Genomic DNA, 14242 nt, shown 5'->3' with positions numbered 1-14242 from the left:
CAGTGATCCACTTGCAGGTGGAGTTGGGCACGTGCGGCTGGGAGAGTTTGTCCTGCAGCAGAGACGGGATGATGGTGTTGAAGGCAGAGCTGACATCCACAAACAGGATCCTGGCGTAGGTTCCTGGGGAGTCCAGATGCTGGAGGATGAGGTGAAGGTCTGTGTTGACAGCATTGTCTAGAGACAGAATCTTATTTACATTTTGAGGGACATGTTCATTCTCTAGGAACACAGTCACAGTTTTCAACAGTTTTAAAATGCAAGAAACCCTATGGTGGCCCTGAAGTGCAAATAAGAAACCACAACAGCAAATAGGAAAACACAAAGACCAAACAGTCACAACGGGTAAATTATTCAGCCATAATGTACGTTACCTATCGTCTGTGGGCTAATACTGATATGAATGACTTTGTAAAGTGTTCAAAAACCTTACAGATAAATATTCCAGTATCTTATATGTGGTAACGTATCGAAGGCATCGGGTAACGTAATATTTTGGTAGGAAGGTAGTATCAAAGTCATAATTTTGGTATCGTAACAACCCTAGTTCCATCTTCTATGTCATGAATAGTTGCAATTTAACCCTAAACATAAAGTAAAAAGAAAAGCATAAAATACATCTGTAATAAGCTAGATAAATAATATGAACACTGTTAAATATAAATAAATCTATGGTTCGAATACACATATTTGATGAGATGTTTACATTGCATCTCCTTGAACTGTCTCTGCTTCTTCATGATTAAAGCATTACACTCAACCGAGGCTACGCTGATTCATTAAAGGAACATCCAATAACTTACATATACATATACAGGAATAAAACAGATAAGCAAAAATACAATTTATGAATCTCTGAATAAAAGATGTATCTCTGCTACTTTGTTTGCATACATAATGTGTGACAGCCTTTAGAGGATCTAATCGTTGTAGCTATATATAACTACAACATATGTGAACAGACAAATGCCACTGTTTCACCTCCAGGAAGATGTCGATGTGACACACGGCATCAAGTGATCTTTTCAAGAACCCATTATAAATCAGGAGGAATTATCAAATTCATCAATTCTTCCAAGGTACAAATTACTGTTCCATTTCAAATTGTGTAAAACAGGAAATACTTTGTAATACATGGTGTGTTGATAACTTTACACAAGCAAATATTGAAAACATAGCAATTCATCCCCTCAATTCAGTAAAGTCTGAAGGAATTTATTTAACAGTATTGATGTGTGGATTTCACACCAATATGTTATGGGGAACTTGGGCCAGACACAACAGTTTATAACATCTGATGAATTTGTGAAAATAACCATTGTTTTTAAAACCAGATTATCATCAACAGATCTCAAATATCAGTTAACAGACTTCTGTAAACTTCATAAACCGAGATTAGCACGTTTAACAGAATATCAAAAAAATATGTAAAGACTTTTGTGGAGGTGACGCAGATTCCGACCTGCGGTGACTGATTGGTGGAGGACTCCTCTTGAAGCTCAGGCCCGACTCTACAAGCAAGTCTCCGCTTCTCATTGGTGGAAAATGATTTCAAACTGTGCGCCAAAATTTTGGGCTGGCGCCCTGTGTGCTCGTGCATGAAGCCTCTTCTCTGGTTGGTGCGCATGTCAGGAGCCGTCCCGCCCGCTCCGCGGACATATAATAGTAGGTTTGGCTTGTCAAGCCGCACTTCCTTCTGCAGAATTATCCAACCATGAGCGGCAGAGGCAAAACCGGTGGCAAAGCCAGAGCGAAGGCCAAGACCCGCTCCTCTCGTGCTGGTCTCCAGTTCCCAGTCGGTCGCGTCCACAGACATCTGCGCAAAGGCAACTATGCGCAGCGTGTCGGCGCAGGAGCCCCCGTCTACCTGGCGGCTGTGCTGGAGTATCTGACCGCTGAGATCCTGGAGCTGGCTGGAAACGCTGCCCGCGACAATAAGAAGACTCGCATCATCCCGCGTCACCTACAGCTGGCTGTCCGCAACGACGAGGAGCTCAACAAACTGCTGGGCGGAGTGACCATCGCTCAGGGCGGCGTGCTGCCCAACATCCAGGCTGTGCTTCTGCCCAAGAAGACCGAGAAGCCCGCCAAGTCAAAGTAGACATGGCGCCCGCCATTTAGACCACAAAGGCTCTTTTAAGAGCCACCCAATCACACGGAAAGAGCTCTGATCCATATGCGTCGAGTAAAATCATGTAAAACATGCAACAACTTATTAAAGTACAATGCTTGGCAGTAATACAAAGCGGTTAAATAATATAAATGTAGTTGTGTGTAGTTTTATTTTATTTTATTGTCCTGCAAGGTTAACCAAACTGGTGGTGCTGTGTCAGCTGAAGTACTCTGACTCTGTATCACTGATGATCATGCGTGTGTGTGTGTCCTAATTTGTAATATTAATATTTAGTTATTTAACACAACTAGTCAACGTCAGACACTGAGTGCGTGAAGAGACTGACGGTAAAAAAAGATGACCGGCAGAGAGAGAGTAGGTCAGTGCGTTAAAACTGTTTAAAGCCAACTGAAAAAAAAATCTCCGATAGGCAGAGGCGGAACGCGAGTTGCATTCTTAAGCGCCGCGTCTTAACAAGCCCCACGTTTACCTAAACTCTACTAGTTAAAAACAACAAACCGAAGTAAAACAATAAAACAAGAAATCCTTTAAACTTAATGGGAAAGACTCGCGGACATGAAGACTGAGGCAGGGAGAGAGAGCTGTTCTCTTTTCAGTGTTCTGTGTATGAGTGAGCCGAACAACACAATAAACAGTATGTGTGTAGGGGAGGGGCGCTGTGACTACCAGCCAATCACAGAACGCAGACCCAGACAGCTACCCAATGAGGATTTTAATTGAATCCGAGCACAGATATTGACTCGTATTACTTGCGGAAAGTGGTCGGTGGAAGGATTATTTTTCAGAGCGGCACAAGCCAATCTCAGGTTGGTATTAAGCGGCATGCAAAGTCCACGTAACGTTAAATGAGTATCTTCATGACCATGGGTAAACTTTATTGAGGATCGGGCACAACACAGCGGCCAGCCAATAGCTCAGCGTGTTAAATAAAGGGATGTACCTCTTTATGTGAGGCTTTAGAAATTAACACGAAGATATCTGTATTTGCTTATAAAGTCTGAAACGAGAACCCATTTTTCAGTGACGGTGTTACGTGCCTACTGGTTTTAGAACCTACTGGTTTGGCTACGCGTTCGTGTTTGTTTCCCCCCGACAGCGGCATATGTTGTCTGCCTGCGTCACTTGTGTGTCACACATTTGCGAACATATTGCTGAAAATGTTCAAAATGCACACCATATCCAATGCAGCGACACTTTTCTGTCGTATGTATTGTACATAATTTATTCCTCCTATTATATATACTCATTAGAGAGCATGTTAAGAATAAGCTTCAAACAGGTTTGTGTGATGGTTGTTAAAAGAGCTGTGATCCCCATGTAATGATTCAAAATGTTGTTCTGTATATGTTAACATATAGGAGTATATGCCCTCCATTGTGACAATCTATTGTACTTACTTTTCTATGCAATGTTATGTGTTAACGGCAGCCAATAGGATGCCCCTGAATAGACAGCCTGCGTTCAATAAAGACGACTCAGTTCAAGTCAACCAGCCATGATGCGCCACTTTGTGTTATTTGTTTAATAATGATATTCGGTCTAGCATTGGGTATGGACGCCGGGACCGTTGAGGGAACCATCTCTGCTAACAGGTTATGGGCCCAGAGTTACCCAGAGAGTTTTCAACAAGTTACCACCGAGAGAAAAGTCGCGACGTACCGCGTGTCCGGTGAGTTAGCATACTAAGCTAGCGCCATGAGCAGAAGAGCCTACGAGTCAAGTGGCCGTTGGTCACGGCTGGTTTTTGACGGAGATGAAAGGAACTACGAACTGTGGGATCACAGCATTGAGAAACGCCGGTGAAACGTTAAGTGACGGACTGCTGGTGGCAATGATTTTGAAGGGCCTGCCAGAGTCTTATGGACCGTTCGCTGTTCATGTTACACAGAGTGATGCGAATACGCCTTTTGCGGAGTTCAAAACTAAACTGCGGAGCTACGAGGCTACTGAGAAAATGCGCGCCACAGAGTCGGACGACAACGTGATGAAGGCGCGAATGCAACCTGCTTCAACCAGTAGACCTACAAGTGACCGTGAAACCGAGGGTGCGGACATTGTATGTTACAGATGTGGCCTGAAAGGACACAAAGCTAGATCGTGTCAACGCAAGCAGTGGTGTAGTTACTGTAAGAGTGCCACACACCGGGATGTCACCTGCAGGCGGAGATACCAGCAGGACGACGCACACAAAGTTTCCGAGGAGGAGAGAGACAACGAGTATATTTTCCGGGTGAGCGACACGGATGAAGTGAAGCAGGGAGCTTGCAGTACTAACAAGAAAGGACTAATGGTGGACACAGGTGCAACCTCACACATCATCAATGATATATCAAAGTTCAGGAATTTTGACGACACGTTCCAACCGCTGAAACATTGCGTGGAGTTAGCCAACGGTGAAAAGACCAACGGAGTTGCGGAGCGCAGAGGAGATGCAGAGGTCTGCTTGATCGACAGCAGAGGACAACATCAAAACGCGACGCTGAAGAGGGCGTTGTACATCCCCTCTTACCCGCAGGACATCTTTTCTGTTAAAGCAGCGACTGTCAGTGGAGCAACTGTAGTCTTCAAGCAAGGAGAAGATGCCCTGATATGTAGAGATGGTGCAAGATTCAACATCCATGAGTATAACAGACTGTACTACTTACATACAGTGAACGGTGAGTGTGAAGACCAATGTAAGGGAGTATACGATATGCAGACATGGCATGAAATCTTAGGGCACTGTAATTATGATGATGTTCAGAAACTACAACATGTTGTTGATGGTATGACAATCAAAGGTAAAACAGACATGTCAGCCCTACATTGCGAAGTCTGCACCCAGGGAAAGTTTACCCAAACTAGGAACAGGGAGGCTGATGTAAGGGCAAAAGCACCCTTAGAGCTGGTGCACACGGATGTAGCAGGACCTATAGACCCAGTGTCCAGAGACGGGTATAGGTACGCATTGTCATTTACTGATGATTTTTCCAGCACAGTATTTGTGTACTTTCTAAAAAATAAGAGTGACACAGTGCAGGCAACAGAAAAGTTTCTTGCAGACACAGCGCCATATGGCAAGATAAAGTGTATCAGGTCTGACAACGGTACTGAGTTTACGGGGAAACATTACCAAGCACTACTCAGCAGAAATGGCATTAGGCATGAGACCTCAGCCCCATACTCGCCACATCAAAATGGCACTGCTGAACGAAACTGGCGCACACTATTTGACATGGCCAGGTGTTTGCTATTGGACAGTAAGCTACCAAAAGAGCTGTGGACGTACGCAGTCCAGACAGCTGCTGTAGTGAGGAACAGATGTTTTAACAACCGCACAAAGCAGACGCCTTACTCACTGCTTAAAGGGAAACGACCTAACTTGTCCAGAATGCAGAAGTTTGGTTCAGAGTGTTATGCTTACAAACAGGACAAGAGAAAATTGGACGCAAGGTGTGAAAAGGGGATTTTTGTTGGATACGACAAGAACAGTCCAGCCTATATGGTTTATTTTCCTGACACTGGAAAAGTGCAGAAGCATAGGCTGGTGAAGTTTATCAACAAAACAAACACGGAGAGACAGACACAGACTGACATGACACCTGTCAATGATGATTTTGAGCTGCAGCATAGAGTTATCAATACCAGTAAAAATACTGATGTGAGTCTAGCCCATACACAAGACCAGGGGCCAGTTCCTATGCTTGAAGTACACAACCACACACAGACACTTGAGCAAAAGAGATACCCTTCAAGAGAGAGGAAGAAACCAGAGTACTTGAGTGAATATGTGTCAGGAGACGAAGAAAGTGATGATCAAGTACTCACTAACATAGACTATTGTTATAGAGTAGCGTCTAACATTCCTTTAACATTCCGAGAAGCTGTAACCTCACCTCAATCAAAGGAATGGGTTAATGCAATGGATGAGGAGTTACAATCATTAAAAGAAAATGACACATTTACCCTTACAAACTTACCGGAGGACAGGAAAGCAGTGGGGGGCAGATGGGTGTATGCTATTAAAAACAATGCAGATGGGTCAGAAAAGTACAAGGCACGCTATGTTGCCAAGGGATACAGTCAGAGGGAAGGGGTGGATTATGAGGAGACTTTTTCTCCTACTGCCAACCTGACTAGTATCAGAGTGTTGATGCAAAAAGCGGTGCAAGAAAACTTGATCTTACATCAGATGGATGTCAAAACAGCCTACCTGCATGCACCAATAGATTTTGATATCTATATGGAACAGCCAGAAGGTTATGAGGTAAAATCTGGCACAGATACAAAGTTGGTATGCAAGCTGAAAAGGTCGCTGTATGGACTCAAACAATCAGGCAGAAATTGGAACAAGTTACTGCACGAGTATTTGAGTGAAAACAACTTTGTGCAAAATCCTTCTGATCATTGTGTTTACACAAAGGAGACAGAAAAAGAAAAGGTGATCATCTTAATATGGGTTGATGACATAATCATTGGTGCCAGTGATGAAAACGCACTGAAGGTTGTGAAAGAGATGCTCTCAGCACGATTCAAAATGAAAGACTTGGGAAAACTCAGACATTTTCTGGGTATTGTTTTTGACCAAAGTGATGGATGTGTTAAGATGTCACAAAAGAGATATGTGGAAAACATACTAGAAAGGTTTAACATGCAAGACTGTAAACCTAGGGCGACACCTTGCGAACAAAAGTTAAACTACACTAATAATGCACAAGTGATGAGTGACGTCAAAAAATACAGAGAGGCTGTTGGAAGCCTGATTTATTTGGCTACATGCACAAGACCAGACCTGAGTTTTGTTGTGAGTAAACTGTCACAGTACTTTACTGAACCGACAGAAGAGCAGTGGACTACTGTTAAACATGTAATGAGATATCTGAAAGGTACAAGCGAAAAAGAAATGTGCTTCACAAAAAGCCCCAGTGAAAAACTGCAGCTACACGCCTACAGTGATGCAGATTGGGCAGCCGACACAACGGACAGGCGTAGTACCACAGGGTATTGTGTAAGCCTAAATGAAAATGGACCTTTGATCTCATGGAAAACCAAAAAGCAGCCCACTGTCGCATTGTCGACTTGTGAGGCGGAGTATATGGCGTTAGCGTCTACTACACAAGAAGTACTGTACCTAGTTCAGCTGCTAGACGGCATTGACAGAAATCAATACCCAGCGCCTAAAGTGTATGAGGATAACCAAGGTGCAATAGCGTTAGCAAAAAATCCTGTGAACAGACAGAGATGCAAGCATGTTGACATAAAATATCATTTTGTGAGGTCAACTCTGAGTGATGGGAAGATAAGGTTGAATTTCTGCCCGACAGAAGAGATGGTAGCAGATGTGATGACAAAACCTGTAACACAGTTTAAGTTGACTAAGTTTGCAAAGTTCATGTTTGGAAATTAACCACGTATGTGAAGTAATGTGCATGATGAAGGCAGAAAAGCCTTAATATTTTTTTTGTTTGTTGTTAAAGTATGTACCAATGTGAGAGCAAGTGGGGGTGTTAACATATAGGAGTATATGCCCTCCATTGTGACAATCTATTGTACTTACTTTTCTATGCAATGTTATGTGTTAACGGCAGCCAATAGGATGCCCCTGAATAGACAGCCTGCGTTCAATAAAGACGACTCAGTTCAAGTCAACCAGCCATGATGCGCCACTTTGTGTTATTTGTTTAATAATGATATTCGGTCTAGCATTGGGTATGGACGCCGGGACCGTTGAGGGAACCATCTCTGCTAACAGTATAAATCTACTATTTCCTTATTATTATTACTACCCCTATTGTAAGTCGCTTTGGATAAAATCGTCAGCTAAATGACATATAATGTTCATTCATTCAGTCTCATTAGAGAGTTCTGCTTGGAGGCAGTCTGTGTGGCGCATGCTCAGTATCACACAGATGACAACCAATTGTGTTGGAGCAACAGCACAGCGTAGTTTGCATATAGTTCATATATTTACACCGCCCGGCCACATCAGCCCCATCATCAGTCTGCAAAGAGATCCTGAATCATGCCTGAGGTTGTGAAAGCGCCCAAGAAGGGCTCCAAGAAAGCCGTGTCCAAGGCCGTCAGCAAGAGCGGCAAGAAGAAGAGGAAGACCAGGAAGGAGAGCTACGCCATCTACGTGTACAAGGTGATGAAGCAGGTCCACCCCGACACAGGCATCTCCTCCAAGGCCATGGGCATCATGAACTCGTTCGTGAGCGACATCTTTGAGCGCATCGCCGGTGAGGCCTCTCGTCTGGCTCACTACAACAAGCGCTCCACCATCACCTCCAGGGAGATCCAGACCGCTGTCCGCCTGCTGCTGCCCGGCGAACTGGCGAAGCACGCCGTGTCTGAGGGAACCAAGGCCGTGACCAAGTACACCAGCTCCAAGTAGACCTCATCTAGAACACCAACCTAAAGGCTCTTTTAAGAGCCACCCACTTCTTCTGAAGACAATTTCCTGATGTTTTTTATATCTGCAGGGCATACTATAAATTTTTGTTTTAAAACTTCATAGGATATCCAATATAAACACTGTAAACCATCTTAATTGCAAGACATTGCCTTGTTGCCTAATTGTATACATACATACATTTGGTAACAAACTTTTTCCTCATCAAATTAACTCTGTGAAATAGATACCAGTATCTACTCCAGAATCAAACCATTTAATGACTGAAGTGGGCATGTAGTTTTCTCCCTCTCCAATTTTTGTATTGTAGTGAATGAGTAATTACTCATATCTGTACATTGTGAATACATAAAGGCTATTATCTTACGTGGTTGTCTCCTTGGGCTTATTTAGCTGTTCTTGTATCATGTTTGTGAGTTTAAGTACCTTAATTACTTGCTATAAAAGCAGGACTTCCTTTAATGAGGCTCTTGTGTGGATCACTGGTGTACTGGTAATGTCTTAAGATTAAACAGTGAAGTGGTCACTATGGGTGGATTGAACTGCTCTTTAAGAACCTTTTTATACTGTTTTGAGTCTCTTTATGGGTATCTTGCCTTCTGTGACTTAATAGCGAATACTGCTAAGCATAAAGTTTGATTTTATGTGATGTGTGAAACATAAGAATGTAACTAAGCTGCGCAGGATGAGCTACGATCACATCCTACTTTAGAGGAAATAAAAACTAGCTATCATGTTATTTGTATGAATGTGTCCAAGTCACAAGACCTTCTCAACTTCTCAAATGTGACCATGTAATGTACCACTGAAATTATGTCATTGTAATTTCTTCAAAATTGCCTATCAATTGTAACAGAGTTTGGGGTTTTTAATTACTTTATCAAAGCAGCTTGACCTATGGCTTTAAAACTTGAAAGTAGAATAATGTGCTTAGAGGTTTTTTACACACTGGAACCAAATCTTGTTGAACGCTGGTATAAAAATACTTAAATTAATAGCATTAGTTATACTGATATCATTGTAAAATTGTGCTAACTTGATTCATTAACACAATATATGTAATGTGTTATTGTACCATTGCCATTCAAAAAAAAGATATTTGATGGTCAAAAGTTACTATTAATTAAAAGTAACTATTCATAACAAAACGTACTATTAGCAGAAGACAAGTCCACAGTGATCAGCTCTGATGAGCTGCACCATGACCACCATCAGTGTGTTTGCTGTTACTTACAAGTACTTCTCTGTACAAAACTTGTTTTCTTGAACTTCAACAAGCACTAGAAGATATTATATAATATAGATATTATATCCCAGATTCTTGTCTAGTTCAGCAGCGGGCGCTACTGCCCACCCCCAAAAGCCCCGCCTCCGTCCTCCATCACGTCCTCAGACTGAGTTTAAATGTGCGTGAACTAAGACCCGTTCGTCATCTTTCAATCGAACAAGCAGAGAAAATGAGTGGCAGAGGAAAGGGAGGAAAAGGTCTCGGCAAAGGTGGCGCAAAGCGTCACCGAAAAGTCCTCCGTGACAATATCCAGGGAATCACCAAGCCTGCCATCCGCCGTCTGGCTCGCCGCGGAGGGGTGAAGCGTATCTCCGGTCTGATCTACGAGGAGACCCGCGGGGTTCTTAAGGTCTTCCTGGAGAATGTGATCCGTGACGCCGTCACCTACACCGAGCACGCCAAGAGAAAGACGGTGACCGCCATGGATGTGGTCTATGCCCTGAAGAGACAGGGACGCACTTTGTACGGCTTCGGAGGATAAATCCTGACTGCTGTTATCAACACACAAAAGGCCCTTTTAAGGGCCACCCACTAACTTCGTGAAGAGCACCCTTCCTCATTAAATGTAAATATATAATTTTGAATCGAAAATGTTTGTACCGCTTGTGTGAACTTTAGTTGTGTACATTATCGTCCCTTTTACCCTAAAAAGACCATACCAACAACTTTTTACTCTGTTAATTTGTTTTGTGGTTTTTTCGATAAAATGAAAATACGGAAGTACAAGTCAGTTTTCATGTCAACAGCCCATAACAAGGACAACACAATTTAAATAATTTGTATTTATTCATATAACACTTTTTCTGAATCATTGGCACTTCATTTTCAGATTCTGTAACAAGATCTGGCTCTGAGTCACTTGAATCCAGATCATAAACCTGAAATCAGCTCAGTCTCCCTCATCATCACTCAATGATTCAGAATGCCAGAACACCCCTCAGTTGCAGATGCCGCTAGTCAACATGTTTGTTGAATTCAAATAATTTTATTTTGTTCAAACCAAAATGAAAAATAAGCCTGAGGGAGCTTTACAGTCCGTAAACATGCAGCATCCTGTCCCAAAACCATCACATTGGCACATGTAAAACTCCCTTCAACTGGACAAAACCTAAGGGAGAACAGCGGAGGAGTAGGTGTGTACAGAGAGAACAACCTAAAGATGTACAGTACGTTCAATTCCTATGACAGAAATTATTCAAATATTCAGAGTAGTACGCCAGGTGTAAGGCAGGACAACTGCACGGACAAACGCCATCAGATGTAACCTCCATCAACAGGAACCTGTGAGGAGGGAAGAACAAAGACTTTAGGGAAAAGTGTGTAATTTGGGTTTATAATGACAGTAATGAAAAGTTTAATAATGATAACAGCAGGTGTTTGAGAACCCTTATTTATAGATTGTTTACTTATGACATTATAAACAATTCATCTGCAACTTATGGCATTTCTAGAGTAACATTTCCAGGTATATTACACAGTACCATACTTTACAATGTTGCTTTAAGCATGCAGTAACTTACAATGTTTTGGCTAGCTTGTTTACAGGCCACAACTTGTTGAATTCAGCTGCGATCTGTGTTTAGGCCGCATTGTTTTAAAAACGTGTATTTTCTACATGACATGGGAACGGCAATATATGATATGGGTACAGCAACAACCTAACGCATAACCAACACCAAACACACGGAAAATACTCTATGATGTTTACTTTTGGTCCAGTTCATGTTGAACGCTAAGCATGCTCCGAGCTAGCATGCTAACTAGCAAACTATCTGCGCTAACGCTAAATTGCTTACCAAAATAACAGTCTTTCCCATATCGAGTGGGCAGCACAAGTAAAATAACTGGTTATAGTTTCAGGTGTGCTTCATTCAAACACTCACGTACTTAGAGAGTATTGGGGCCGGTAGCCGTGGTTGTATCACCCCGTTCACGTCGCTCTGCTCCCCCGGACACACTTCCCCTCGTGCTGCACCTGGTGGAAGCTCTTCAAGCGTCTAAGAACTTGCGCATGCACGTTACAGATGTGATCAGAGTTACGTGTTTTCAACTAATGTTTGAAACGGCCCGCATTATTTTGTCCTTAAAGCATATTGTTACGCCCCACCTCCTCTCCCGAGCCGGGGTGGCGGCTGTGGGATGTGGGGTTCTCTGTGTGTGTCTTCTTGTATTTACTTTTTAGCTTGTAGAATATATGTCCGCTTGTAGGACAGATGGCGTGACCGGATCGGTCCTTATAAGGCAGACAATGTGAATGTTGGAAGAGAGAGCACAGGAAAAATGAAGATAAAATATTATCTGAGATAACACACCTGCGACCGAAGGGAGAGCCAGTTTGAACCCATTTTCAGGGCAAGGCCGAAGGCTGCAGGAGAGAGTACCAGACACTCATTGTTCGGGGAAGGCATTTGTTACAGAAGGATGAAGTGGGTTGAACCAACGTTCAAGGGCACCAGAGGGATTAAAACAGGTCAGTGTCAGAAGGCAGGCGGACTTTGGAAGGGATTTGCTTGCGATGCGTATTTCATTGTCTCCAGATATATCTGCGGAGAATTGCTCATGTACAACTTTTTCTCTTCTAAATAAATGTTAAACTTTTAAACTAATTTCCTGTAGTGGATTCTTCTCGTCAATCAACTCGGGTGGATAAGGAATATCCTAACACGGCGTAACAGACACACACTCTGTATTTCCATATTCATGACGTGGTCATGTTTACAGAATCAACAATGTAATAAATGTACAATACATTCAATTCCTCTAACAAAAATGATACAAGTAATTGCAAGTAGCAGAACAAGTGTACGGCAGGACCACTGCAGGGACAACCACCATCAACAGAGGCTTCTGTGGGGAGGGAGAGCAGAAAGATGTTGGTTTATGATGACAGTAATATGAATCATATTTAAAATAATGATGACGGCAGCAGCAGTTGTCACCAGAACCATGCCAGGAGTCAGAACCGGGGTCCGCACGACAGTGGCGTATCCAGAACATTTTTACTGGGGTGGCAAAGCTAGTGTGGGGTGGCCATGGTAGACGGCGCTGTCCCCATTTAAGCAGCAATTTAACAGATCCTATATACAATCCGTTACATATATATAAACAATTTTAACAAAAACCAAACAAATCTTAACTCCAAACAAAGTATATACTATAAAGTAATATTATGTAAACCTTTAAACTCTCATGAACAATAGAGGATTCTAATAATAGTAACAAAGTGCAATTGAGGTAGCTAGTTCTTGCTTTTGCTCATTCTGCTGCTACAAAATGCTTTCACATCGGGCCAAGACCACTTAAAGTCCAATGCAATGCCACCAGACTAAATATAACTAAAGGGTTAAGGTGCTTCTTCATAATGTAACTTGTGAAAATTGTACATAAACAGTTGTAACATAAACCAAGCAAACCTTAACAACACAAAAACAATACCATTAGACAAATTCTGGGTTCATCCATCTTATCAGATGAATTTGCCTGTTTTGGTGATTGGTAGCAAAAAGTTTAATAAATTTGGCCATGTCAAGTGACTTTGCTCTTCTAGCCTCAATGCTGAGAACACCCAGGTTGCTCAGTCTGTCATCTGTCATTGCTGTGCGTAAATGGGTCTTGATGAGTTTAAGAGCTGAGAAGCTGCGCTCACATGCGGCACTGCTTACCGGGAGGGCTATGGCTATCTTGCACAGACGAAAAAGCTTGTGAAAAACATCCTTATGAGGTTCGAGGAACACTGCAAGTTCAACAATACCGGACAAGTTCGGCATTTCACTTTGTTGTTTCCTTTGCAAAAGCCTCCTTGTCTGGTGGAGTTCATGACTGAGATCTTCAGAGTCACTTTCATAAATTTCTCCCAGCTGCTTTTGGGGTCCAAAGCTTGTATTCCTCTCATAATTCTCATAATTGTCTTTGGAGAAGCGCCTGTCTAACTCTCTAAGTATGGTGTCCACAATGGGGAAGAGGATTGTCCTCCTAAAGGAATCCTTGTCACCATCGTTACATTTGTGCTGACCCAATGTAGAGGTTATGAGAGACCCACCAAGTCAGGAATTTGAATGCAATTTGCTCTGCCTCTGCCTATTTAAACGTCTGAAAATATGTGAACTGTGATCTAATTGATACAAATAAAAAGTCCTTTATCTCCAAGAGCAAATAGTCTTTAAACAGCCCTTAAATCACAAAGCAAATAAATAAGTTACAGCTTGTTCTTGTGTTATAGCTACTTAAATCTAGACTGTCACACTATATTTCAGACACTGTTAGCTCTATTGAACACACATCTGCAAACAAACACCCTCAGTCTTCAGTCCAGAAAACAGCGTTTCATATTTCATGGCGGTATCCTAATAATTAAAAAAAATAAAATGCTAATGTTCAACCTTAACTTGGTTTGCAGGCTGCTAAGCTAGCCAGCTAGTGCAGTGTAGTT

At 42.4% G+C, this 14242-nt stretch overlaps 3 protein-coding genes across 3 annotated transcripts; all 3 read left to right on the top strand.

The window, feature by feature from the left end:
• The first annotated feature begins 1412 nt into the window (after positions 1-1412).
• On the top strand, positions 1413-2243 carry LOC119195487 (histone H2A). Its single transcript, XM_037450441.2, has one exon. The coding sequence runs from the start codon at positions 1715-1717 to the stop codon at positions 2099-2101; it is 387 nt and encodes a 128-aa protein (XP_037306338.1). The 5' UTR covers positions 1413-1714; the 3' UTR covers positions 2102-2243.
• Positions 2244-8124: 5881 nt separating this feature from the next.
• LOC119195490 (histone H2B 1/2-like) lies at positions 8125-8876 on the top strand. The gene has a single exon (XM_037450446.2). The coding sequence runs from the start codon at positions 8136-8138 to the stop codon at positions 8505-8507; it is 372 nt and encodes a 123-aa protein (XP_037306343.1). The 5' UTR covers positions 8125-8135; the 3' UTR covers positions 8508-8876.
• A 1070-nt stretch (positions 8877-9946) lies between these two features.
• Positions 9947-13007, top strand: LOC119195493 (histone H4). Its single transcript, XM_062562823.1, has one exon. The coding sequence runs from the start codon at positions 9983-9985 to the stop codon at positions 10292-10294; it is 312 nt and encodes a 103-aa protein (XP_062418807.1). The 5' UTR covers positions 9947-9982; the 3' UTR covers positions 10295-13007.
• Positions 13008-14242: the final 1235 nt, after the last annotated feature.

This window comes from Pungitius pungitius, chromosome 6 (genome assembly GCF_949316345.1).
Source record: "Pungitius pungitius chromosome 6, fPunPun2.1, whole genome shotgun sequence".
Taxonomy (NCBI): Eukaryota; Metazoa; Chordata; class Actinopteri; order Perciformes; family Gasterosteidae; genus Pungitius; species Pungitius pungitius.
Note: the sequence above shows the minus strand (reverse complement) of the source record. Positions and strands in the feature narration are given on the sequence as shown.